The 25,231-nt window shown below is 39.6% G+C and overlaps 1 protein-coding gene across 11 annotated transcripts in view; it reads left to right on the forward strand.

Moving 5' to 3' along the window:
• The first annotated feature begins 3,259 nt into the window (after positions 1–3,259).
• The window catches only part of prdm16 (PR domain containing 16), a 208,666-nt gene continuing 186,694 nt past the window's right edge, over positions 3,260–25,231 (forward strand). For 6 of the 11 annotated variants that reach the window (XM_044125456.1, XM_044125484.1, XM_044125474.1 and 3 more), the window contains exon 1: positions 3,261–3,507. In XM_044125456.1, the coding sequence (XP_043981391.1) occupies positions 3,471–3,507 (37 nt within the window). In that variant the 5' untranslated portion in view covers positions 3,261–3,470. Of the gene's footprint in view, positions 3,508–25,231 lie in introns of all 11 variants that reach the window. The other 5 variants (XM_044125500.1, XM_044125510.1, XM_044125540.1 and 2 more) reach the window with 3 other exon arrangements.

A 25,231-nucleotide genomic window follows, 5' to 3' on the forward strand; every position in this document is an offset into this window, starting at 1 on the left:
ACGTGTATCAAAGGGCACCGATGGGGGCCACTGATGATCTTGCAGGTAAACACAGAAATACAAAAAAAAAAAAAAATCTCAAAATTACGCCATCCAATAAATAAATACATGAATAAATAAATGTTTTCCTAAATAAAATTCACATAAGAATGTTGGCAAAACAAACAAAAAATTCTGGACAGAGTGGTCCAACAAGTTTTTGAGATGCCCTCACCCCTTGGTGGCGCCACTGACAGCAAGAAAAACAAATTTGCATCCCAACGTTGCTTTTCTTCTTTTTGTGATCCCCTTTGAGCTGATAATGAATTTGGTCTGTTCCCGTTTAGTCCAATTAAAGGGCTTAATAAAAACGAGTGGGGATCCTGCTCAGAAGAAGCAGCGCACCTCTCCACCTCTCTTCCTGGGCCGGAGCCAGCGGCGCAGCTCTTTCCAGTCTGCGACACAAAACAAGAGGTTTTCCCTACGCAGCCTCCCCCAAATCCCTCTTTTAAAAAATGAATGAATTAATTATAAATAAAAATAGCTGACCAATATATATATATATATATATATATATATATATATATATATATATATATATATATATATATATATATATATACACACGATGCAGGAAAACAATAGCTACAACAAGACTTTCTTTTGCGTAGCCTAATTGCTGTTAATTGCTCCTGTTATATAAAAAAGAAAAGGTGTTGCAGCGTGTGGAATCATTTGTACAAGTCAATGAGGTGCGGGAAATATATAAAGGCCTCAGCTATCGGGTCGGTTTGTGGAGATAATTCAGGTGTGTGTATGTATATCTAGCTATATATATATCTATATATATAGATATATATAGATAGATATAAAGTCAAAATTGTCTATTTTCTTAAGCCAGCCATTTAAGAATATAATAATAATAATAATAATAATAATAATAATAATAATAATAATAATTGACCTGGCTGGCATTCATCTTGATTTCACTATTTAATTGTCTACCACCAGCAGTCCTTCTGAGCTTCCGTTTGTAATTTGCCTTTAAAAAGTTCAACCTTTAATGATCCCTGTTCACCCGAAGCATGACAAATAGATTATTAAAAAATAACAAGGTGCTTACCCCTGTACCCCGTCGGCGCAACAGGTACATTAAAAAAAAAAAAATAATTCACCCACCTCCCTCCTTCAAGTCAATAAGAAAAATCTCCACCATCACCACCGCTCTTCCTCCTCATCCTGCTCATAGGGAGGCGAGACAATCTCCCCCAAAATATCCAGTGAATGTAGGCTAATTACTGCTGATTATTATTGATTAATAATCGGGCTTTTATTACACTTCGACTCACGAGAAAAACGTCCCATGGCGATTGTTCGCCAGCAGCTGTGGACTGGTGCTGGAGAGGTGTTTGATGGCATTTATTCAAATCAGCTATCTCGTGTCAGCAAACAAATAAATAAATACAATTACTACTTTTACTACTACTAATAATAATAGTAATTATTATAATAGCAATAATGAACATGTTGTTTTTGTTCGAATGACAACTAATTCGAACAAAATACTGTATGACTTTATTTTTCCTCCGCGCAAACTGATCCGCGCCGCTCTCCCAGCAGACTGCAGTTGCTCCGTCACCACCGATCCTTAATAGGCTCCAGCATATAGAGCCGCCTTTATTCAGCCAAACTAGACGGAAACCATTCCCATATGACATGTGGGCTGGAGGCCCGGCACCACATGAATATAACGAGCAGCCTGACAGCATTAGAAAAAAAACGTCGACTTAGTCTCTTAAAAAGAAAAGAAAGCAAAAACACATAATAATAATAATAATAATAATAATAATAATAATAATAATAATAATAATAATAATAATAATAATAATAATAATAAACAGGTTGATTCATTAAATATACATTTCCCTTTGATTCAACATGCGCCTCAGTTACACCATCAATATTACAATCATTTATAATAATAATATTGATATGTTACAAATGTAATAAATTTTAAATCCTACAATGATTATTTAAAATAATAATAATAATAAATATAAATAATAATATACTCCAAATAATCTGGGTCACGTCAGTGTCTAATTGACACCTCTCGCACAGATCTGAAAACATTTACCTTGCTGTTCTTCAGACCTCGCGCTCAGAAGCCCCGCAGACCAACATAAAAAGAAAACGATCTCTCCGTGCCTGCAGCAAACAAACAAACAAACAGGCAAAGCAACAAACATGTGCAAGTCAACAGTCTGGGCTGCGCAAAGCTGAGACAGCAGCCTGTCCACCGTCATCCAGGTGCGCTTCTGCTCTCGCGCAACATGCGTAAAACACTCCTGCAAGAAGCAAAGTGCTCCATATACAATTGTAACAAATGGGAAAATAACACTGGAACAAAAAAAAAAAAAAAGAAAAAAAAGAAAAGGAAAACCAGGAGTTTTCCCTGGTTGCTGGTGGAGGGTCCATGCCTCCGTCAAACAGCTGCTGGCTGCTGCCTGTCCTGAGGGCAACAAGGTTTTACACACACACACACACACACACACACACACACACACACACACACACACACACACACACACCAAGAGAGAGAGGAAATCACACACTGCAATATACTCCTCACAAGACCAAATCATACCCTGGAAGCGTGTTACAGCAATCTAGCCTTGCTCCTTTTTTTGTCTCCCACGTGTGCATTAATTAAGTTAAAAATAACGCCTGGAAGTTGAGCGCTTTTTGGCACGAACGCCACCATGACGCATCAGTAGAGCCGACGAGTTTCTATAAATCTGTAAATTCAAATAAAAAAAAGAAAAAGAGAGAGAGGGAAAGAAATTGCTGTAATTTATGACAAAAAACAATTGCAATAAAATAAAAATGAAATAACGTAAATATTCTTTGTAATAACTACTATTTATTGCACGGTAAAAAAAACAAAAAACAAAAAAAACATAGGGTTTGTTTTTGTTTTGTATTTAAAATGGGACCTTGACCCCGGCACCATACCTCACTGTGTGTCCCGCCGTCGCGCTGCAGAAAACCAAGCAGCCTCTGTTTAAAGGGGTAGAAAATCCAGGACGGCGCTGCTGGCAGGAGCTGAATTGGGCGGATAGGGTAGAGGGGTGGGCGGCGGGGAGGGTTGCATGGGTGAGAACGGGGGACGAGAGTGAGGGGGATGACATGGGGGTGGCGGCGGGGGGAACGGGTGAAGAGCGAGCAGAAGGAGGAGGAGGAAGAGGAGGAAGAGGAGGAGGAGGAGGAGGGGAAGAGATAAGTGATCTAAAGGGGAGACGATAGGACAAAAAAAAGTGATGATGATGAATACATTGGAAAGTTTTTTGGCCCGGGCGAGGGTGTCAGATTGAATGGCCTGTGCGCATGTGCGAAGGTGTCCAAACTGACAATGCTGGTGAGATGAAGATAGTGTTGTTGCTGCTTCTGGGCTCACGGAGGACGACGAGAGGAATCTACAAGCCGACAAGATGAGATCCAAGGCGAGGGCGAGAAAACTGGCTAAAAGTAGGTCTTCTTCTGTGGTTTTTAAAATGTTTTTTTTAATTTCTTACCGCTTCCAGCCGCCGGCTTCTCAAGCTCCGCCGGCTTCGTCCCGGTCCAAAGTGTCCTTGTCAATTGCAATAGAGCTTTTAAAAATAAAGAGGATGGGGGACTCTTTTGTCCACAGATAACTTTACGTCTTAGTTTGGATGTTGTTCCCCTTGCATGCTGCGCTCCCGGTTTCGCTGATCCCTGCGTCCGCAAAGTTTAACGCGTGATGAGAAACGCCGCCGGTGCTTTAGATCTGACCACACTTCTTCTGTAAAAGCAGAAATAAACACCGTCGGTCATATCGTATTTTCTTCCCTGGTTCAGTTCGGTTCTGTTGTCGGTCGTTTCAACACAGGCGCAAATCTGTCCCTTTTCTCCAAAATAAAAAAAAAAAAAAAAAAAAAAAGCAAAACAAAAAGGAAAAAAAAAAGTTGTCGAGTCGCAGAGTAACTTTTTTTTTTTATAGTGAGAGTCGTTCCAGGTTTGGGTGCAATTGAAATGTAGTGGGCGCTGTGGCACCGCTCTGCTCTTCTGCGAGCTGCCTTCTCAGCTCACGCCGCTCCGGACGCACTCATTTCGCTCCTTTGGAAAAAAAAAAAAAAAAACACAACTGGGAGACCCCGAGATTCGAATTTGGACGTGAAAGAAGCAAGCGAGATCTGAAATGCACGCGTATTTGAAATCGTAGAAGATATTTGCCTTTTTTTTTTTTTTTAATGCCAGGGCCACCGGGGCCGCTGCTGCTGCTGACTGGTTGTTCTCATGGGAATGCCTATCAATAATACGTCCTGCAAGCGCCCATGCACTGCTGCTGCTGCTGCTGCTCCTCTGCTGCTTCTGAACGGACTTGCTGTTCGCGTCACACGGAAAAATTCATGTATTCGTGTTGCCCTTTTTTTTTCTTTTTTCTTCTGTTGAACATGAGCAGTTTTGTTGTCAGGCATGGAGCGTGTTTATTGTTTGACATTTGTTTATTGATGGTGCATTGATTCATGAATCATGTTTATTCTTGCATGAATGAACTTTGTTTCAAACGGCGTGTTCTGTTTGGGTCAGTCTGATTTTTATTTTTATATTTCATTTTTGGCCACAGTTTAATTCAACCCCCTTTCGACCTGTGAAGAAGGCCTATTGCTATTTTTACTTTTTAAATTTTTCAGTAGTTTATTTCAGCTGCACTTGCTGTGTTGTTTCACTTAATTTATTTCCTTTAAGGATTATAATGATGTTTTTTAAAGATATATTTCTTTATTTAATATTTTTTTGCGGATTGCACATAATTATTTGTAGCCTTACAAGGATTAAACACGTCACTACTGGTTTTATTGATAAGAAAATATAAATAATATGTATATATTTTTTTTACTTAGGCTAAAGTGAAATGAAATATTACATTGATTAAAAAAATACTGTTTATGTGAATTTTATTAAGTCTTCTATTTTTGTTTTTTTGTTGTTGTTGTTTTTACAGTGCTAGTGCTATGAGATGGGAAAATTAAATAGAAAAAAATAATAATTATCCGGCTTATGGTTCATCATGCAGAGGTCGGATTCTTGTGCAAATCTAATGGCAGATAGAAATGGTGGAGGGGGGAAAAAAGAACAAAACAGCAGAAGTCTAATTAGGCTGCTTTTATTGAACGAAATACTCCAAACACGTTGAGAATTGGGGTCCTTTTGCCAGGAGGTAATTACACTTGGTCTTGATCTCCAAACAGCCCTGATAGTCTGTTGATCCGGGTGCTAATGAACACAAATGCCTGGCTTTGGGAGCAGTCGCGTCGCTGCACTGGCAGGCAGCCTCTCTGCAGGCCTCGGATCTTGTTGTGTTGCAGCCGCAGCTATAGGGAAACACGAGCAGACAACTGGCATGAAAAATATCTTGTTCTCCTCAAACATTCAAAACACACGGGCCCGCAGATTTTGAATATGACGTACAGTGGACGTGCACGTCTCGTTTTTTTTTTTTTCTTTTTTTTTTTTTCATCGTTTTTAAAAAAATCCCTTTTCTGCCCTCTCCCAGTACAGGAGGCCCGCACCAAATGTCCACCAGCTGTTTTATCATTTTATTTTTAACCTCCGTGAGTGATTTCTACTGTAGACACATTAGATATAATCATCTGACTGAACTGTGAGGTGTTATGCTGTAACAATGACGAGCATGGATTTTTAAAAAGTGCAGCTGCAAATGTTTGTGTATTTTAATGGGATTTAATTGTTATTGTTTAGAATACATTTCAGTTATCCTAACATGGGAAGATTAGTTCAATTATGATTTATATTTGCATCTTAAATTTTAAATAATTAGCTAACATTTTTTGAACATTGACGAATAACAGTTTAATTCATTTAAAGTTAATTAATTAATTTATTTATTCATAATAAAACCCGTACTACTCCCGAATCTTGATTGCCCACGCAGATTAAAGTTTTATTTGTTTCTGTGTGTGAGCGGTGCGGCCGTGCCGCTCACACTTCTTCTTTTGAAGTCAAAAGAAGAAGAAGAAAAAAAATCTAACTCCTTGCGGCTGTTTTATTGTAGTATTCTTCTGGGCCCATTTGTAGCTTTTAAATTGGTTTTGGATCAATTAAGGGCTTCCGCTTGAATGAAAGGAGATTTATTTTCCCCAGTATTTTTATTTATTTATTTTTTCGGGGCACGTGTGAGGACAAAACAGCCGCACGCGCACACATCCAGAGAGCATGCTCACAATGCGCGCGCTGCTGTAAATATGCGACCGGTGACCTCTGCACCGAAGCCAAAAGAAATATAATGTAAATGGAAGCACGAGACGAGCTCTTCAGCAAAGACAGACATTTTATTTTTTTAAAGGCAGCTTACACACTTCATTGATCGTCACCTTCTTTCTCTCTTTCTTTCTTTCTTTCTTTCGCAGTAGCTACAATAATAATAATAATAATAATAATAATAATAATAATAATAATAATAAGAACAAAGTAGACGACCTACATTTATTTATTTATTTTAATCCCTTTCACTCCTCTGCTGGTTCAGGTCGCTGAAGAAATGCACACATTACCCACCACTTCCCACCTCTCTGACCTCTGCGCTGTCTTTACACATTTCCACATATCCCTGTGATCTGTGCGTTAAAGGCCCATTATTAGAATGTATGCTCCCCAGTCATGAACTTGGCCCGGCTCAACAGCTTCTTATGTTTTGACAGAAGTAATAAAACCCAACCCATAACACTTGAAAACCAACAATGGTCGCTATGTTTAACTTCTGGCTAAACGTTTAGGGTCTCCCATGTATCGCTGCCACGCAGCTGTAATGTGTCACACAGCTCCCTTTCACATTCGCAGATTAGAGCCTGGTCCTATAAATGATAGGATCATCAAATGCATTATTTATTTATTATTTTAATTTTTTGCTGTGCTTTTATTTTGAAATTGTATCGTTAACGTTCTATAAGACATTTTTACACGTTTTTTCCTGTTGAGATTTTGTTCAAGAGTAGTGTATACAGATATTTTTAAAACCACATATATGTGTGAAATCAGAGTTTTAGACCTGAGACAGAGAGTTTTTTTCCCTTTGCTCCAGTTTAATGGAATTATCACCGCTTCAGCTTCTCATTTTTGAAATTATAATAGCCCGATTTTCTTCTCCTGCTCAGATGTATTTACCTGCAAACCAGACAGGAATAGCTTTTGTATTGAGTAACTGCCTATTTTAAATTTTACAAAGTATTAAGTATTTTTAGTGGGTTGAGAAATAAAGCTTAACCATGTTATATTTGATACAGTGGGTATCAAGTATTGAACTGTTGCATATCTGTTGATCTGCACAACCACAGCAATTGTAGGCATCGCTTGATTTTCTCAACTGTCATTGCATCAAAATTGATGCTGATACACTCATAGGCAAATAGCTTAAAAAAACCTTGTATTTTGTATAAGATATATTTAGCAATACAGGATAAGCAGAAGAAAATGGATGACTGAATTCATTTACTAGATACAGTAAGTTCTTAAACACTCAGAAATATTGTATCACAAATGTTACAGTTGGCATCATGTTATTATGACTGTGGTCTTGGAACTGTTCCAAGTATTTAAAGTATTTTTCAGGGAAATTTATCTTAACATTGTTAGAAAAAAACAAAACACAAACTCAGCAGGCTAACTTAGTGCAGCAGTCCAGACCATGCAGGGTTGCAATAAGAAAACACTCAAAGCAGTTGACTGTGATGATGATAAATGCTATTAATGCATAATTTGCTTGATCCACTTTATTTTTCATCGTCACAGTTAATCCTTCACTTGACTTGAGTTTTTGGATTTGGTTACTAAGACCCATTTCAACCAAGCTTCTAATGGTCACTGATGTACATTGAAGTAATCAAGTGTATTATTGTCAGGCAGAGTTAAATTGTCTGACACCTGAAATATTAAAGCCCAGCAGATACTACATTCAAGCAGTGTTTTTCCATTTCCTTTGCTTTCGTTCATTGTGCAACTGACCAGATCTGAAGCACAGGTATATGGAAACTTGTTGGTTGAATGATAGTTTCTAATTCTAGTGTAGTATTTTTAAATGATACATTTTTGATATGCATTGATCACACTTTTCCTCCCCAGTACTAATTTACAATTTTTCTTTGAGGTTTAACCTGCCAGTTCAGATGCTCTTTCACAGAGATAAGACTTTAAAATCCAGCAGAAAACTAATGAATCACAGCATTACAACCACCAATCCCGTCCCAAACCTTTATCCGATTTTTATCGACTATTGTAAAATGGTGGACGAGTAAATTTGAATCTGTTTATTATCAAATTTGTTGTCTATTTTTTAAAATTTGCTTTTACTGCACATATAAAATCACTGATGGCTGTTGAAATTGGACAATCTTTACAAAGCGTTTTAAAAACGACTATATCGTTTATAAAATAAGACATGCACTGCACTATGCAGACATATTTCCCACTAAAATACTGGACAATAGTCATAGTGAAGTGCTAAGAAATAACTTGTAATCTGAACAGTGTAACAAGTTCTTATCCAAATGTTTAAAACAAAAGAATGGTAGAGAAAAATTGCTTTCACCGAGCAGGTGTTAAATAAAAAACTATAAATAAAATTTAGGTTAAACTGTTTTTATTCTTGCTTCAAAGTTTTGCATCGATCAGAAATGTATTAATTAATAATCTAGGTACGATATAACATCTATACTGGAGTCATTTTACCCTCTTTGACTGAATCTCGTGCCTGCTGAACTTGTACCTGAGGTTTTTGAACTCTTATGAACTCTTTTTCACTATAAAGTTCTGCACAGTCTCCATCCCAATGTCCTCTGAAAAGCAGGAATGTTTGGAAATGCCTCGAATTCTATTGTGAACTCCAACCTTGTGTGTTTTATAGCATCAGTGCCAATTTTCCCTCTAAGTAGATGTCATTTTGACTTTAAAGTTTCTTGTGCTTTAATTTATCAAATCGTCAGAAACGGTTTCCCTCTAAACACAAACACACCGAAACGAACTCTTTGCCTTTCATCCACCAGGTAAGCTGAAATGACTTCAGTTAAAGTTCAACAAAATTATGAAGTCACACTGACCCGTCAGTGCCTACAGAGTCTCGCTGAAAGCTTGAATACACTTGACTGGCTTTTCCTCATTCTCCACCCAACACACACACACACGCACACACACACACATTCAGGGACCATGCATGGACACACATCTGCACATGGTGGTGACAGATTTTTTGTGCATTGGTATGATTTAACCCCAATCAATCACAAACTAGAAAGGTTGAGTGTAAATGTCATCCAAACAGTAGGAGCTGGCACCGTTGGCTCAGGCTGAATGCGTGCGCGAGTCTGCGCTCACACCGTTTTTGTACAGTGTGTTGGAGGCCCTGTCACCGTTCTGAGCCATGACCTTGGCCACGGCAATGGGTGGGCACCTGGACACACGCAGACGAACTCGCAGCGACGCGAACCCCCGTGTTTCCTGCTGAGTCTCATGCTGGCTTTGTCACATTTTGAGTTGACACACAAACATGGCTGCTTTAAGCTCTTGCACATGGCCCCAAATCCTATTCATTCCACCGATATGTCGACCTCGCATTATCCAGTTGGCAAATGTGTCTGTTTTGCCAACTGGATAACTGGCTGTGAACCCATGCTCCATGTTTGCAAAAAAGAAGAAGAAAAAGAAAACAAGAAAAAACAGCCTCCCTATCACATCGTTTGTGCATGGTATGTCAGGACTGGGAGAGTTCCAGAAATATCGCTGATGTTTGTTTCTATAGCAGTCCCCCTGTTTTTCATCTCCCATGCGCCTGCGCCTGCAGATAGGGATCAGGGGAATTGTTAAAAATAGATCAGTAAAAATTAAAGCGCGGTCCATGGCGATGGGAAGGGTTACTAAAATAAAAAGGCATTACTCTGACGATAAATTTATTTTGTCTTCAAGTGTGGCTACTCATCCGATAATGTTCTGCCCTGCTACTTTGCAGTGTGCAGTGGATTGCGCTCTGTCATCTTCGCTTCTGGGTTTGCTGATTAACACTAAAAGATGATCACTATGTGTGTCTGCTGTGATTGTACACCACCTGCTGCTAAACACTGTGTGTTGTTTGCAAAACAAGGGCACAAATGTGTCAAGTCCCTAATTAGCCCGTTTTGCAGCCCTCATGACCCCCTCTGCCTCCACCCTTTCTTTTCTTTTTTTTTTTTTTGTTTATTGCATCGTGATAATCGAGGGATTGCTAAACATTGTGACTAGTCTTATCTGGTACTAATCCAGATTTATTTGGTATTAGCCCCCTCACTTTGTCCCTTGTTCACCCTCTTACATCTCTAATAAGCTTTTGCATTTGTGCATTCCTGAACTTGTAGAACTTCATGTTTTGCTTTAAATGTATTCTTTGTTTAAGTTGCCAAGAACAGCTAATAGAATTATCTGTTAAATGTTTAACCATAATCTCCCTTTGAAAATCTTAAGAAAGTGCCTCTAAAGATGTTCATTTTGACCATTAAAGGGCCCCTAAGTGATATAGTTCATTTATTTAACATGAGTTTGTTAAATGAGTTAAAAGCATATAGTCAAACACAAAAAAGCCATTTGAAAAATCCACTGAAACATGTTACCCAGTCTGAGAACTGGATTTATTTTGGATTTGAGTGCCTCAGTTGTCACTGCAGCACATTTCTTCAGTCTCACCACAGTCCATCTTTAGTCCCTCAGTGGCCGTGCTGATGATGGCTCATCCTGTTCAGATATGATAAGCGGACAAACTGCTCCGTCCCCTGGGCGGTTTAGCAGTCCTCCCAAACAGACAGTGGTGTACAGGGGCAGCATGGCTCTAAACTCCCTCCGCTGCGCCTCCTTTCATCAGGCCAGCAGTTCAAAGCTTTGGCTACCCCCCCCCCCCCATCCTTCTCTTTCCATCCCTCCTCACTGTCTCTGTGTGTCGTCGTTAAAGCGAAAGATAGGCAAGCGGTGTCTCATTAAAGTGGATTAGAGACATCTCTGCGTCTCACTCAGAGTTGTTTGGGACATTTCGCTCGTCTCCCCCCACTCCTCTCCTCCTCCACCCTTTTCTCTGAGAGATCAGGTTCTTTGATTTGGCCAGATAAAGACCTCTTTCATGTCGGTCGGGACGGTTAGCGATTACACTGTCAGACCCGTCGTTTTGGTCGAGTTTGACAAATTTGCCATGCAGGGTGGGATGGGTGCGCTGGGATTGTATTGGGGAGGAGGCTATACAAGGAGATTCCCAGTAATTGAGCTGTCATTATCCAGTGACCCTGCCAGGCGTGAGTGCAGAGGGCTCACCGGTTCTCTATTTGCTTAATACTTGGCTAACTTTCTTTGTGAGTATGATGGATAGAACAGGGAGGAGAGAGTGGAAGCAGCGTTCCAGCCCCCCAGATGAATGCCTCTGCTTACTCAACCACCTCTCTCGAACACTGCTGTCCATGAAAATTGGCTGTGCTACAGTGCTGCTACAAGTTCCATCCCCCCCATCCCCTACTCTCCTAGCTCCTCTCTACGCTGCAGCACAATTAGGCCCATATTCACCAGCTGCCATTTATTTTCATACAAAATGAAAACTGGTGGCATGTTGATTACTGAATTCTCCAGAGACAAAGGGCCACTACTGGTGTGGTTTCATTTCATTAAGTAGAGTGTGGCGCACAGGATAAATATGTTAGAAATTCCCCTGCATCCCGTCTCCTTCCCCTACCCCACCGTCCATGTTTACCTCAGCCACTCTGTATGCTAAGCAAATCTTGAGGTGTAACAGTTGTGGAATTGGAGCAAATTACCTGAAATGTTTTGGTTGGAATCATGCAGATTTTGCATTTCCTCTTCGATGCTAGCTGGTAGTCTTTGTGTTGGTTCTGTTTAAAATCGACATAAAGCAAGTATTTATTGGTTGATGGTTGCCAGATTTTTTTGTCATAATATGTAAAATGTGCAGTGCCTCATATGCAGTAAGGACTCATACCCAAAGCATAAACTAAATATAATATGGGAGCAAGTAATATCAAATTTAAAGGAGACCAAATCTAGTCCAATCAGCTACTTTCAGAAGTGACCTGACTAGAAGAATCCACCCATGTAATTAAGAGTGTATTCATACCAGGAAAGTCCTTTGATTCGCTTCATGTTTGGCTTAGACTTTTTTTTTTTGGTTTGGTGTTGTTGGTGAAAAAAACAACACTACATGGGTGATGATCATTGTTCCCCTTGAACAGGAACGATGGAGGCAGAACAGTTCACAGACCCGGAAAAATAGAAAGCTTTGGAAGTCTGGCATTCTGCATTTCTGTTCTGCAAAACTGCAGTACCATTTTAAATGTCAAGACCAGCTCATACAACACAGATTTTGTGATGTGACACTTCTAACTTTGGAAAGGTGTTGGCATGCTGCAAGTTGAATCAGATTTTCTGCGCCCTTGACCCACACCATGCTGGCAGCAGCATCCCTACGCGGAAAACAGCGGATCAGGTACGAGTTCTTTTCAGTACATACAGTACTGACACACAGTAGTAGAGTTGGCAACACTGAAAGCAAATCAAAGGTGGCTCGTTAAATCCAAAAACATGTACGTTTTCTGTAGTTGGTCTGGATCGAGGCTGGTCTGTGTTCGCACCAAAAGCGAACCACATCAAAGTTTGTTCGAAAGCGAACCGAGACCATCTCAAAATGTATGTCTCGGTGTGGTTGTTTGGTTTTCACAAGGGTTTGCTTGAGTGTAGCTACGCCTCCACAAAAGGCCCGGAGCAAGGAGTTCATTAAAGCGGGCCAAATGTATCAAGTGTGAATACACTCTTAGTCTGTTTAAAAATGATCCTGTGAAGGCCCAAGAGAAGGTAGAAAATACTAAAAAAAACAAACTGCATTAAGACGACAAGGTAACACAATAGGGCTAAAGTTGTGGAGAAGGACAGGGAACTGGTCAGAGTACAAGGCAAGATGGATGAAGCTTATAAATGAATTGCCTCCGAAGGAAAACTTGTCAAAGGCTGAGAGGAAGCAGACACAGACTTGCTGGGTGTTGCATGGTTGGAGAAGGCAGACAAGACAGTTCAGCAGCAGAATGTCACTATATTAGCACAGAGATTTTGATAGAGGAAAGACGAGCCCCCACTTGTTAACCTAGAGTCAGAGTAGAGGTAAAGTGATGAGTTGAGTGGAATGTGTGTGTAACCGTTGGTGAGTGGATGCCCACTTATTTGTGTGAGTGTAGGTGTTGGAGAGGGTCATGGTAAAACATTTCAAGATGGCCCATTAGCTGGCGTGGGCCTGTTCTCTCCTGACACCAGGATTCTTCTCTGCTGACCCTCTCACCACCACCCCCCACCCTCTCTAAGCCCCTCTGTCCCAGAGGCCCCCCCTCCACAGCCTCATCTTGCCAAGTGTATGGTTCCAAAGCAGTGATGAAGCTGCCTGCGTGTGAAAATATTGAATTGCAAAAACATCCCTGGGTGAGAGGGTGTGTGAATGGAGCTTTCAGCACCGGGTCCGACCCAAGCCTTGTGCTACTGACTGATGGACAACAAATGGCATTTTGTGTCCAGAGCTGGAGAGGAGAGAGGAAAAGAAAGACAAGGAGGAGAAATGGAGAGAAAGGGGGGAGAGTTTGACATTTTTCAGGACTCTTCAGTTGAGGGTCCTTATATGCAGCTTTCTAATGCCTTATCACATGGCCGCATCTGACCTCTGGCCCCTGCTCAGCCAAAGCTGTCAGGCTGCTCCCCAGCACAAAGCCACATAGCCTCAGTGGGCACCACTGACCCCCGTTTACAGCTGTTTCTCCAAAGTAATAGGTAGAAGTAATGTCAGTGACCTTCACTTTCCACCACTCTGCAGGAGGGCAAAACTCTTAAGATCCCTTGATAATGTCAAAGGTAGAGGGGTGGCTGTATTCACTCCATGTGCTTGGATTGCTTTAGATTACAATAAAGGTGAACTAAACTCCGCACTTTTATTCTTCTTCAGGACGGCGTTCTTTTACAGGCTTCTGCTAACTAAGAAGTAAAATTATATGTTTAAAAAACCCCCAACATATTCACGGTCTCAGTTGCATTGTATTGGGAATATACCTGTGCAACTCAACACTATGTTGCTGTCTGGGGGATGTTAGTGAATTTCTGATGTCTCAGAGGACTGACAGGGTCAAGGCATGACTGTACCCTCCTGTCTGGCTTTGCTAGCAAACACAGGCATCTCACTCTGCGTCTCTCCTGACTGGTCTGAGGATAGTACCCCCCTTCTTCTTTCTTCTTCTTCTTCTTCTTCTTCCACTCCTTTTCTGGAACACTGGAGTTTCTTTCCCTCTCTCTCTCTCTCTCTCTCTTTCTCTCTCTCGCTCTCCGGTCTCCTTTGAAAAGATGCGGCGTCTTTGTCCGGCCTGATAAAGGATGCCATAGTTCCCCTTTTCCCCTTCTTTGTGGCCTGGAGGCTGGCGGCTCCTGTAGAAGTGCAAATGGTATCCTCTCGGAGGGGCTATCCCCGCGGGCCCTCGAGGGCCCTCGCTCTCCTCCAGGCTTGGCTAATTACCACCCTGCAACCCCCACCCCAGCACCGCCACCGCCACAGCTCTCTGGTCTCTGGAACCATGGACGGCACATTCCCACAACCAGCACCTGGCCTTCTTTTCTCCTGGGCAGCTTTGATGGTTGACACCCCAGCCTTACCCCTCCCTCCTTCATCCTCTTCCTCTCTCTGGCCCTACTACACCATCTTTCTTTTTCTCCCAGCCTTTAACTTCCCCCTCTCTTGCCCACTTTTCTCTCTCTCTCTCTGACTCTCATTAGCGAAGGTTTTAAATTGCTTTCTGACCCTGACACACTGCTCTCGTTGGAAAAGGAGATGTCAAAAAGAACATGAAGAAGGAATTGAAATATGTAAGAGGGGCCAGGACAAAGATGTATGTAGTGTACTTATGTTTTACATTCTGTACTTTGTCAACTTCTTTGTATTTTATTTTTTATTTTTGGTGCATTTGTCTGTACCAGTTCATAAATATTGGAAAGCATCCATATCCTTTTGACTGTCTATGTCACCAAAAAAAGTTTTGATTATAATCATATTAACTAGTTTAAAATGTTCTTGTTTGTAAAACCGAACAGCTGTCACTGCAGATTAATTTGATTTCTTTGCAAGTGTTATGTACGGACAGCATGCGCATTTGTGCGAGCACACCAGTATCTAATTTAGTTGCATATTTGCGTTTCTCTAGCTGCAGGCCTGATCAATAGCTTGCCCCTGTGGATTTGACCAATTCATACCCGGCCTTTCTTGTAGTCTGCTGTCCCCAGCGAGAGCATTTGGACAGCTTTCTGAGGAAAACAAATAGCTCTATTACAAACCGGCGTATCTGTGATGCTCAGCCTCCCAAAGGCAAAGCAGGCAGCATTTATTAATTGAACGTCTTTGGTTCAGCTTCACCAGCAATTGGGCAGAAGACAAAGAGATATATGTCAGTCACTCACTTGAATGTTTTCTCGAGACACCAGCTGCTGTTTAATATGTCCATTTTCATGCATTCCTAGTTTTGTATTCTTGTACCTAACACAAACTCAAACATCTGTTCAGCAAAGTGACTGCTGCATCCTTTGTATCTACATCACAAAAAGTCAGGCAGAGGCGCTGGGTGATACTGGGTGCTGAGCACACCTAGACCAGTTACACTTGTTTGGCAGAGCTTTATGAATAGGCTCAATATAGGCTCTATTTGCACAATATCAATAAATCTAGTTCAAGAGAATAGGAAAGTTGCCGAAACATTTTGTGCACATCATCACAATGGCAACAGGTTCCCATTTAGGAATTTGTGATCTTGTGTTAAGTTGCGCTGCAGGTACAAACTGACTAAAGATTGTCTTCATGAGATTCTTTATTACCACAGCAATACAGATTAGCACATATAATGATGGTGTTATGCAAAATCTGTGTATCAACCTGTAGTTATTTATGTATGTCAGCACAAACCTTGAGAGTAGTATACAGCAAGCATTGAGAAATATTGTAAGCTTATTTTAAAGAAACTTACAATATCTGAATGAACCAAAGTTCATGGTTGAGTCAACAAACTACAAAACCTTATCTTAATTAAGTAGCTTTTTATGAGATTATTAAGGAAGAAAACATAATTTATGACTTCATAGATTCTGTAAAGTCAAACAAGAGTTTTACCTTCAGCCAAGCCCCTGATAGATACACTTCTGAACTTTTTTTTTTGTCTGCGACAGGATATCAACAGTAACAAGTAAATTATTATTTGTCACATTTTTTGTGCACTAATATATTCAAATATTTCTGATTTGATATAGAAAAAAAAAGAGTTATAAACCTTCATCAGGTCACACTTTAGAAACGTTAAAGTTTAAAATAGTACAATGTGAACATATCTTCTGCAGTTTAATTCTATTTGTGCTCATCGACAAACTTCCAAAGTCTTATATCTTCCTCTGCTCTCAGTTTTCTCCTCCTCTGTTCTGCCACATCCTCCGTTTTGGGCACAGAAAAGGAAAGAGGAAGAGCTGGTTTCTCAATTGTGTTTTACGAGAGGTTAAAACGAGCCACTTCAGTGGTTTTCGTGTGTCCATGATGACCGTTCCGTTTAAAGTTCCTGAGGTTTCCAGACATGTCAGTTTAGCACTTTTATTAGGGAAGTTATTCCAAACAACACTGCACACTCTTAGCTGAATCAGCTGTCCAGTGACATATTTTGCTTTTGTTTTATGTAGATGTTTATTTGCTCATTGTATTTCAAAAGTGTGTGAAATTGCTTCTGGCCAATTTCTTTATGCCTTTGATTCCTTTTGGCAGATATCCGGCTTTAATACACAACAACAAAAAGAGCTGTTGTATGAATTGTTCCAGTTTAACTCAGTTGAATTAAACCTTGAGGTAACAGTTGCCATCCATTCTTATGCTACCTGCCATTTCATCCGAACTTGACCAGAGAAATAGCTTTTTTAAAATTTTTTTTTTTATAGTTTTATATTTTTGTTTTCCACAGAATTTAAGAAAACTTTGATGCCAAGTTCCTCCACAGCAAAACAGGAGGCCCCCGACCTAGCACATCTGAGAGTACTTTGGTGCAATAACAGCAAATGTTTGTTTTGTATTGTATGGCACGCTGCTGGAGGAGCACTAAAGCCCCTTCTTCCAGTGCCTAAAGCACCTCTTAATAAAATAGTCAAGAATAACTCCTTTACCTTAATCTTGCCTTCAGATTACTGCGCTTGGGGTGGGAAATTAGCAGCAGGCCCACACGTTTCCCTTCCTTCTCTAAAGCTGCCACATGGTTTCTCGCAAGCAGGCTCCCCTGCATTATTTCTCTCTTTGTCTGTGATTCTGACTTTGCTGCTAGGATTTTTTATTTTTTTTTACTTTCTGTGTCGTATTTTGTTGCTTTTGTTCCATTTTGTTGGCTCAGTATAAGAGGTAACTTCTTCATTTTTTATTTTTTATTTCTTTTTAAGCCCCTGGGAACAATGTCTGAAGTGAATGTAGCCATTGATAATTGATACAAACTCTTTAAATCTTCTGTGATGAGGTGAAAGTTGGTGCACGTTGACTTTTATGAAGAGACACAAACTATCCATTTGAAAAACTAGGAGTATGTGTGTCCTTTGTACTCGGCAGTGTAACCCACACCTTGACTTTGGTAGCGGCAGCCACTTTGAGCCGGGTTTGTAGTGCTGCCGTCTGATCCTCGTAACCAGAACTGCCCTTTACTGCTTCATGTTCAGTTGCCCCCTTGCCTGCCTGCCATCTGGGTCTGCCAGGAGACACACACTTTTGTTACACACATCATAACCAAGACAGTGCTGGTCAAGCTTAAACCCGTAACTTCCACTTGAAACTACACCTCTTAAATTTAGAAGGGGAATTATAATGCATTTGCAGTGTTTGTTTTGATTTTATTCAAATGGTAAAATTCTTATTTCAAAGAGTTCTTTGTACAAATAAGGTTCAATTTTGAAGCAAATTGACAGGAAAGTTATTCTGTTTTATTTTAATCTTTCAATTCATGTTTATTATGAAACATGTTAGACTTGTAAATTTCAGAGTTGAGAGAAGTTTCTACACTCCCTGGGGAATGCAAATGTTACAGTAATGCTAGTTACCTCCATGGGTGAAAAATATAAAAAAAAAGGTATAACATTCTTGTAAAATTTAATTATTGGCCGCTCTCAGCTGGAAGGTTAACTAAGACAACCTTCTTAGTTATAAAATTATGCTTATATATGCATATAAGCATATGTATATCTGTATATACGTATGCATATGTATATATGTATATATAAGCATAAAATTATGCTTATATGTCCTTATGCTGTTGTTCTCAAAGGGAACCTGGAATTGGCTAAACCCATACTGGCAGGTCAAAGCTTTTAAAAAATTAGCATAAAACCAACCATCCATCCTCCTTTGAGTAATTTATCACTACGTAGCTTCTTTTTAATTCCCCTGGTCTACATGTATCCATTCAAAATTAAGCTGGAAAATAAAAGCTTAATGTTTTAAAAATGGTTTGTGGTTCCAAGTGGCATTTGATTCCAAAAATGTGTTACTATGTAATTATTTCTTTCAGCTGTGTGAAGAAAGTACTTGCTATGAAGGCCATAGTAGTCTGCCTTAAAACTTAATCCAGCATTAAACCAACATCAAAGCCTTGAAGGAGTATCTAAATTACATTCCTGGAGAGATAACATTTCCGAGCAGAGGGCACTGCTGGTTTTTTCTATCAGGGATTCTAGTTGATACTTTGATCACTTCCTACTCTCTTCATACCTTCACTGAGAGTGGAGATCACATCACAGGTGGACACACACGCACACACACACCTACACACACATGCAGCCGGCCCGTGAGCCAGTGTCAGGTGTAGCAGTGGGACAATGGCGGGATGCTTAGCAGCAAGTCAACACGGTGTCTGTGACAGTGACAGCGGGCGTGGGCACATCAAAGCTGCTTCTCTCCTTTTATACCATACAGTAATGAAGTGTGTGAGGATGGTGTGACTGGGTGGTTTAGTAGCTATATTGAATCTCAAAGATAATGTTTCCACCAGTGTTCTGTAGCAGTAAGTAGAACTTTCCTGTTGAGGTTGAATTTTGTTGGACTTTCTCCTGACTCGACTAAGTTACAGCTGAGTCTCTGCCTACCTTCAGCCCTCAGAGTCCAGATAGGGGCGCAAAAAGGTGAATCAGAGCATCTGTGGATTTCCTTACCAATGTTTGAACAGTTACACTTTTCATTTTTGTATGACATTGTGGTTTACATAAAATTACAGAAACAGTTCCAGGTCAGTTGAGCTTCCATCAGTTCATATTTCTAACTGTATGAAAGCTTTGTTTCCATTTTTTTTTTTACACTTAAATTAACCATTTAGTTTCCATTGCAAATGAGTTAATTTCTCATGGTGGTAGTTTAGGAAATGTATAAAATCGCACCCAACAGTTATGTTGAGTGTGATCAAACTATTAGTTATCACAGCAGGGCTGAAACTTTCCCATGATTGGTCTGGATTAACGTTAATTCAAAGTAAGGTATGGAGCAATCAAAATTTAGACAAAAAGTCAAGTGTCCTGTGAGAACGACTTCTTTAAGGTATTTCACAATATTGTTCATTCCATCCTTACTTTCTTTGTCTACCCATTCTAAGGCTTATATGATGTTTTGAAAGGGGCTTTAAAATATAGAGCTATTTATCTAGTTCTCTTTTTTAAAACTAAATTAATAGAATTTTGATAGTAATGCTGTAACTGGCATCTTAAGTCTTTCTTGCAAGAAAATGACGATTCTCAAGAACGTTTGTATTATTTCTTATCTTGATTAAAGAACTTTGATTAAAAGTTATTGTTCAGGTGCTATGGATAAAGATGAATGTGTGTTTTAAGTAAAAGTGATTTATGTAGTTAAACATTATCTGCGTGTACCTGTCTGAATGCTCTGAGTCAAAGAAGAGATGGCTGTCTTTAAGTGGGAAAGAAAATCACGTGTGACTTCGCAGAAGCAAGGAATATAAATGGATAAACAGAAGTTTATTTACAGCATACTCATTAAGGGATGAGAGTGTAAGCAGGGTTGGAATGCTGAAAAAAAAAAAAAAAAAAAAAAAGCAAAGCTTATTGGTTTTTTTGGATGACTCTTTTACCTTAAAGAGGCCAATTTATGTCTCTTTCTCGTCTCCCTCCAGAGGCTAGGACTGAAGTGGCTCACTTGTTTGAGCTGGGTCTTATGGTGGTGACTTGTGGTGACACATTAATTGAGCGGTTTCGCCAAAGAAAAGAAAGGCGAATTTGACGATTGGGCCCGCGGTGTGTTTGCAGAGCTTTGAAAATTGGTTTTGTTTGGCCGGAAATCTCTCAGGTGTTTATTTACACAACATAATGTTTCGAACGCCGACCAGCTCCCCCCTGTGCTTTCTGTACGCATGTTTCCGTATCTGCGTGTGTACATGCTTGGTTGCGTTTAGCCGGTGTTTGCTCTCATAGGAACATGCCATCTGTACTGTCCAGTATGTGTTTGCATGTGAGCAATAATGGCGGAGGGACGGGGAGAAACGGGGGGGATAAGGTAAGCAAGACGCTTCCACATAGGTGTAGGCGTCCTTGCTCTCCGTCTCATGGATTATTGACAACATTTATTCACACCAGCCAGCAGTCATTAAGTTAAGCAGACACAGTCTCAGTAAATGTCATGTTTCAATCGCTTCCCTCTCCAGGTTGCATTTTTATTTTTTGTCATAAAAATTTTCAAATATTCAGACTTCACATTATTGAGATTTATTTGTTGGAATCAAGTGTTCATTTAATGAATTGTAGCATATCCGCTTCCAGAGTTTTCCTCAATGACCAATCCAAATGGTTCCGCTGCTTTCTGAGTGTGTTAGTGTGTTTATTTGTGAAATGAGCTCACGATTGTGGCAGACCTGACCAGTGGTGAGCACAATCTGTCAGTGCTATAATTTACACACTTGTGTAATGTTTTCCTGTTGCTACCGAGTCGAGTGCTAGGTCCGATGAAATGCACAAGCTCGTGCACGAACACACACAGACCGACACAAAAGACTGTAAGTGTGTTGTTTGCTTCCTGAACCTCAGGCTAAATATCCGCTGTCCAGTGAGAAAAAAAAAACAAAAACAAAAACAGAAATTGCTCTTTCTGCCTTATCTCTGAGCACTGTTTCCGGGACAATTGCTGTTTTACTTGGCACTACTGTGAAGCTGAAATAGTAATATGAGCAGATCAGTCTGAAGGAAAAGCTGGAAGTTAATATTTTTACTCTGTTTTTGCTCCTCATTTGTTTTACAGATGATTCCAATTTAAAGAGAAAAATGATTATGCTTGTTTTCCACAGAAACATAATCATGTAGGATTTAGGGAGAGAGGAGGTTTTGGTTTTGACTTAGAACCAGTAATATTTCTTGCATTGCTTATATTCTATAAAACTGAATAGACGAAAAAGTATGCCAGTGATTCAAATTCAACGATACATGCAGAGAAACAAATCAATATGATACATTTCATGTTATTTTATGGCTTAAAACTAATGAAAACCTGAAATTCATTTTTTGTAGTAACACAAAGAATATTACAGAATACAACAACCCCCCATCTTTTAACAGAAATGTTTTTTGTGGCATATGGAATCAGGGGAAGGTAGTGTATTCATTTGTCTACCAGAAAGTCAGAAACCCTCCAGGAGGAAGGTACAGTACTAAAGGTATTTGCTAAAGAATTAGGGTGTTTACAGAGTGGTGTAATCAAGAATATTAATTGAAAGCTTGGTGGAAGGAAAACATTGAAAAAAGTAAGTGAAAGACCAACAAACATTCAGAAGCTGAGGACTCAGAATCAATTAACTGCAACTGGAGTCAGAGCTTAACGAGTGACCACACAGACTCATTCAGGACACAACTACAGTGGCCTGTCGTTGTTAGGTTACTCCCAAACTACAGGAAACATCAACGTCCATCCTGAGCTAATGACAAAAACGACAAGACTGTTCATGAGTTTATTTATCAGCAAGACCTTTCACCTACCCTCAGTGCAAGAGGTGCCTGGTTTGATGACCACAGCATCAATGTGACTGATTGGACTAAAAGCGCTTTTAAAAAACCCCCCAAAGATACAACAATGGAGAGCAGCTCAAGGCTCCTATCAAAGGGTATATTAAAAAAGTTCAGCAGCTCTACAGGCTGATCTCCTCCAAGCTACTCTGCATTCATGCAAATTGAGCACTGACCTAACCTTGACCCAGATGGAGTGTAGAATACATATACTGTGTAGTACAACCTTTTAAATTATTTGAGTATTTCTAAATTTGAATCTGAATGAACATAGTTTTCAATGGCTTTCAGTTTTTCTGTTGTCAAATCCATTTTTGCTAAAATAATATTCTGATTTTCTGGGAAAAATTTATTAGTTGTAAGAGAAAATCATTATAACTAAGTGAAATAAACACTTGAATATACATAGAAAATGAGCTTAATTGTTTGAGTTTAATTACTGAAATAATACTTCAATTTATATTGAGATGTACCTGTATCGGCTTGTTCAAAATTACTATATGAAGTACTGCAAATCCATCCCTGACTTGCCTCCTCTGCATAGCTCCTTCATTTGAAAATGTAGAAAAAGGATTCAGATATATTGGCTGTGTGTAATGAAGTAATCTTCAATCATTCTCTCTCAGGATTAAGCTTAAGTATCAATAATAAGATTTGTCTTCCTCCACAACCCTCTGCCTTGATTCAATTATCTTCATCTCGCTCCCACTTTCTCTTCCTCTGGCGATCTCCCTATTTGCCCTTTTGCCGTGGATCCGTTTCCAATTGAATGCAGGTCATGCTTTGTGTTTCTCTTTGTCATGACAGGGTTTCTCTCGGTGAGCGGAGGCTCCCTTTCCACTGTGGTTTAATTAGATCTGGTAAGATGGGAGGAAAGGATGAGGGGGAAAAAAAAAAGGAGGTGGGGGGGTAACCAGGTAAATGTGGGGTCACACATAGTTTAGAACGCGATACCTTATTGTCTACATTTCCCCCTTTTTTGGGGGGAAATTTTAATTTGTGTGGTCCCTCCTCCTCCTTCTTGTCTTTGTAATGTGTGTGTTTGTTTCTAATCTGAACCCTTTTGAAGTTTGAAAGTTCCTCTTGCCCTTCCACATGTCTATGTCACCCGGACCCCTCCATGACCACCTCCTTATCTCGCTCCTCGACTTTCAGACATACCCCATTACCTGAGGCTGTGCTGAGTGGCGGCTAATCAAATTGACTCTAGTTTTCTGCCATCAGAGAGAATCCTGGCCATTGAGGGGTCACTGGTTCAACTCCAGGCTTCACGAATAGTACAAAACTCACCCGGATTTTCTGGATAAAATCATCTGCACAGTTCTAAGATTTTTTTTTTGTGTGTGTTGATTTGTGATAACCAGTTTCTGAGCTCCTATGGAAACGTCTTCCGATTTCTCTTAAAAGAACTACAGCAACATCCTTTTTTCTGCTTTCTAGTGTAGTGAAGTGTAAATGAAATGGCAAAGCAAAATGGAACAATGATTTGTTTTATTAATAGCTCCAAACTATTATTAGCAATCAGTCAGTCAGTTATTGATCAAAACTGTTTTCTGTATGAAAACAAAACCTGAGCTTAGCTGGAATATTTCCTACAAACTTATCCACAAATAAACTCCAGTGGTGTTCAACCTAATGCTCAAGGGAAAAGAAAAAAAACCTTACTTGCTATGTGTTAAATTTCTAGGTCATTTAATCATTTGCAGCAACTCTACAGGAGCCTTTAGCGACATTCTGTTGTGATCAGTGATTAATTATTTACATTGGGTCCAGATGTGTGATGTGAGAGAGAACAGGCATTTTTACACCGCTCTGCGGTATAACAGGATTTTAAAATCATTTTGAAACACATCAAATACTTACAGGGTAAAGTGTCAGATATTGGCACAGTGTCATTTTTGGGGGATTCGCAATAATAATAGCAGTCACTGTCTGTACTGTATGTAGAGTTCAGATTTTATGATTCAACAGATCACTCGAAATTCAGAATTGGACTCCTCAAAAAAAGATAAAGCGACACCTTGCAGTTAGGCTCCTTCCAGACAGGAAGCAGCATGCACTGCTGGAGTCTGCCTCAGAGTTCAGGAGATGGACATACATCTAGAAATTTGGCCGAAATACAACAATTCTGATAGATTTGATGAACTGTTTGTTTTGTGTGTTTTCAGGCTGTAATAGTTCTCATATTATTCTTTTTTTATAATTATATTATAAATACTACTTTTTGTAATTTTCTTGTTCAGCTTTGAGTTGATTCAGTCCATTTGACCCGATTGTCTGATTTGTAAATGAACGTTGCATCAACTCACTTGGATCTATCAAGTCAGTCAGCCAGGCGAAGGAGGAAGAGTACATACATCTAAATCTGAATGTAAATTAATAAATCACCATGTACCCAAAACATAGACACTGATATAAACTAGCAAAAAATGCATTATTATACCTCTAAGGAATTGGGTACAGACACATGTGCTTGCGAAATATTAACTATGTAAAAGAGCCTTTTTTTATAGTTTTGTACTGGAAGTATAAAAATAAATATTTATAATTTTCAAAAAGGATAACTTTTATCAACAGAAAACATATTTTTTTGTAAAGAAGATAAATAGCTAATAAAAAAAACAATAATAAAATAATGTAGGTTTTACCATTGCCATGGGAGTTTTCAAATTCAGTTTACATGTGTTTTGTAGAATTGAAAAAAAATCTCCTATAGATCTATTGGGGGCTCTTTGGCAGCAGGAGGGCTCATAAGCAATCCTGTAAAAATGTTTAATTTTGTAGTTTCTGTGATTATTCTTCGAATCTGTGGGCTAAATTGGGATCTATCCAGTGTTGCTTTCAACACCGAGGAGAGAAAAAAAGGATCCTCCTTGGGGATTAGAAGTGCAACTTGAATAGCCAGCTGGACTGGACTTACTGTAGGGACTGAGTCAGCTGGCATGACGGCAGCCCTGCATGGACCTGACAGAGCTAGAAACAGATTTGTTAGCAGAGAGGGCTTGGTGTCTTTGTTTCACTTGTTGAAAAGGCAACCTTTGATGCCTAGAATAAAATATCTTTTGACTTGTCATTAGGCAGAATAGTGAAAAAATAAAAAATTGAGGCACCCCATTAACAACAA

The sequence above is a fragment of the Gambusia affinis genome, linkage group LG01, assembly GCF_019740435.1.
Source record: "Gambusia affinis linkage group LG01, SWU_Gaff_1.0, whole genome shotgun sequence".
Lineage (NCBI taxonomy): Eukaryota > Metazoa > Chordata > Actinopteri > Cyprinodontiformes > Poeciliidae > Gambusia > Gambusia affinis.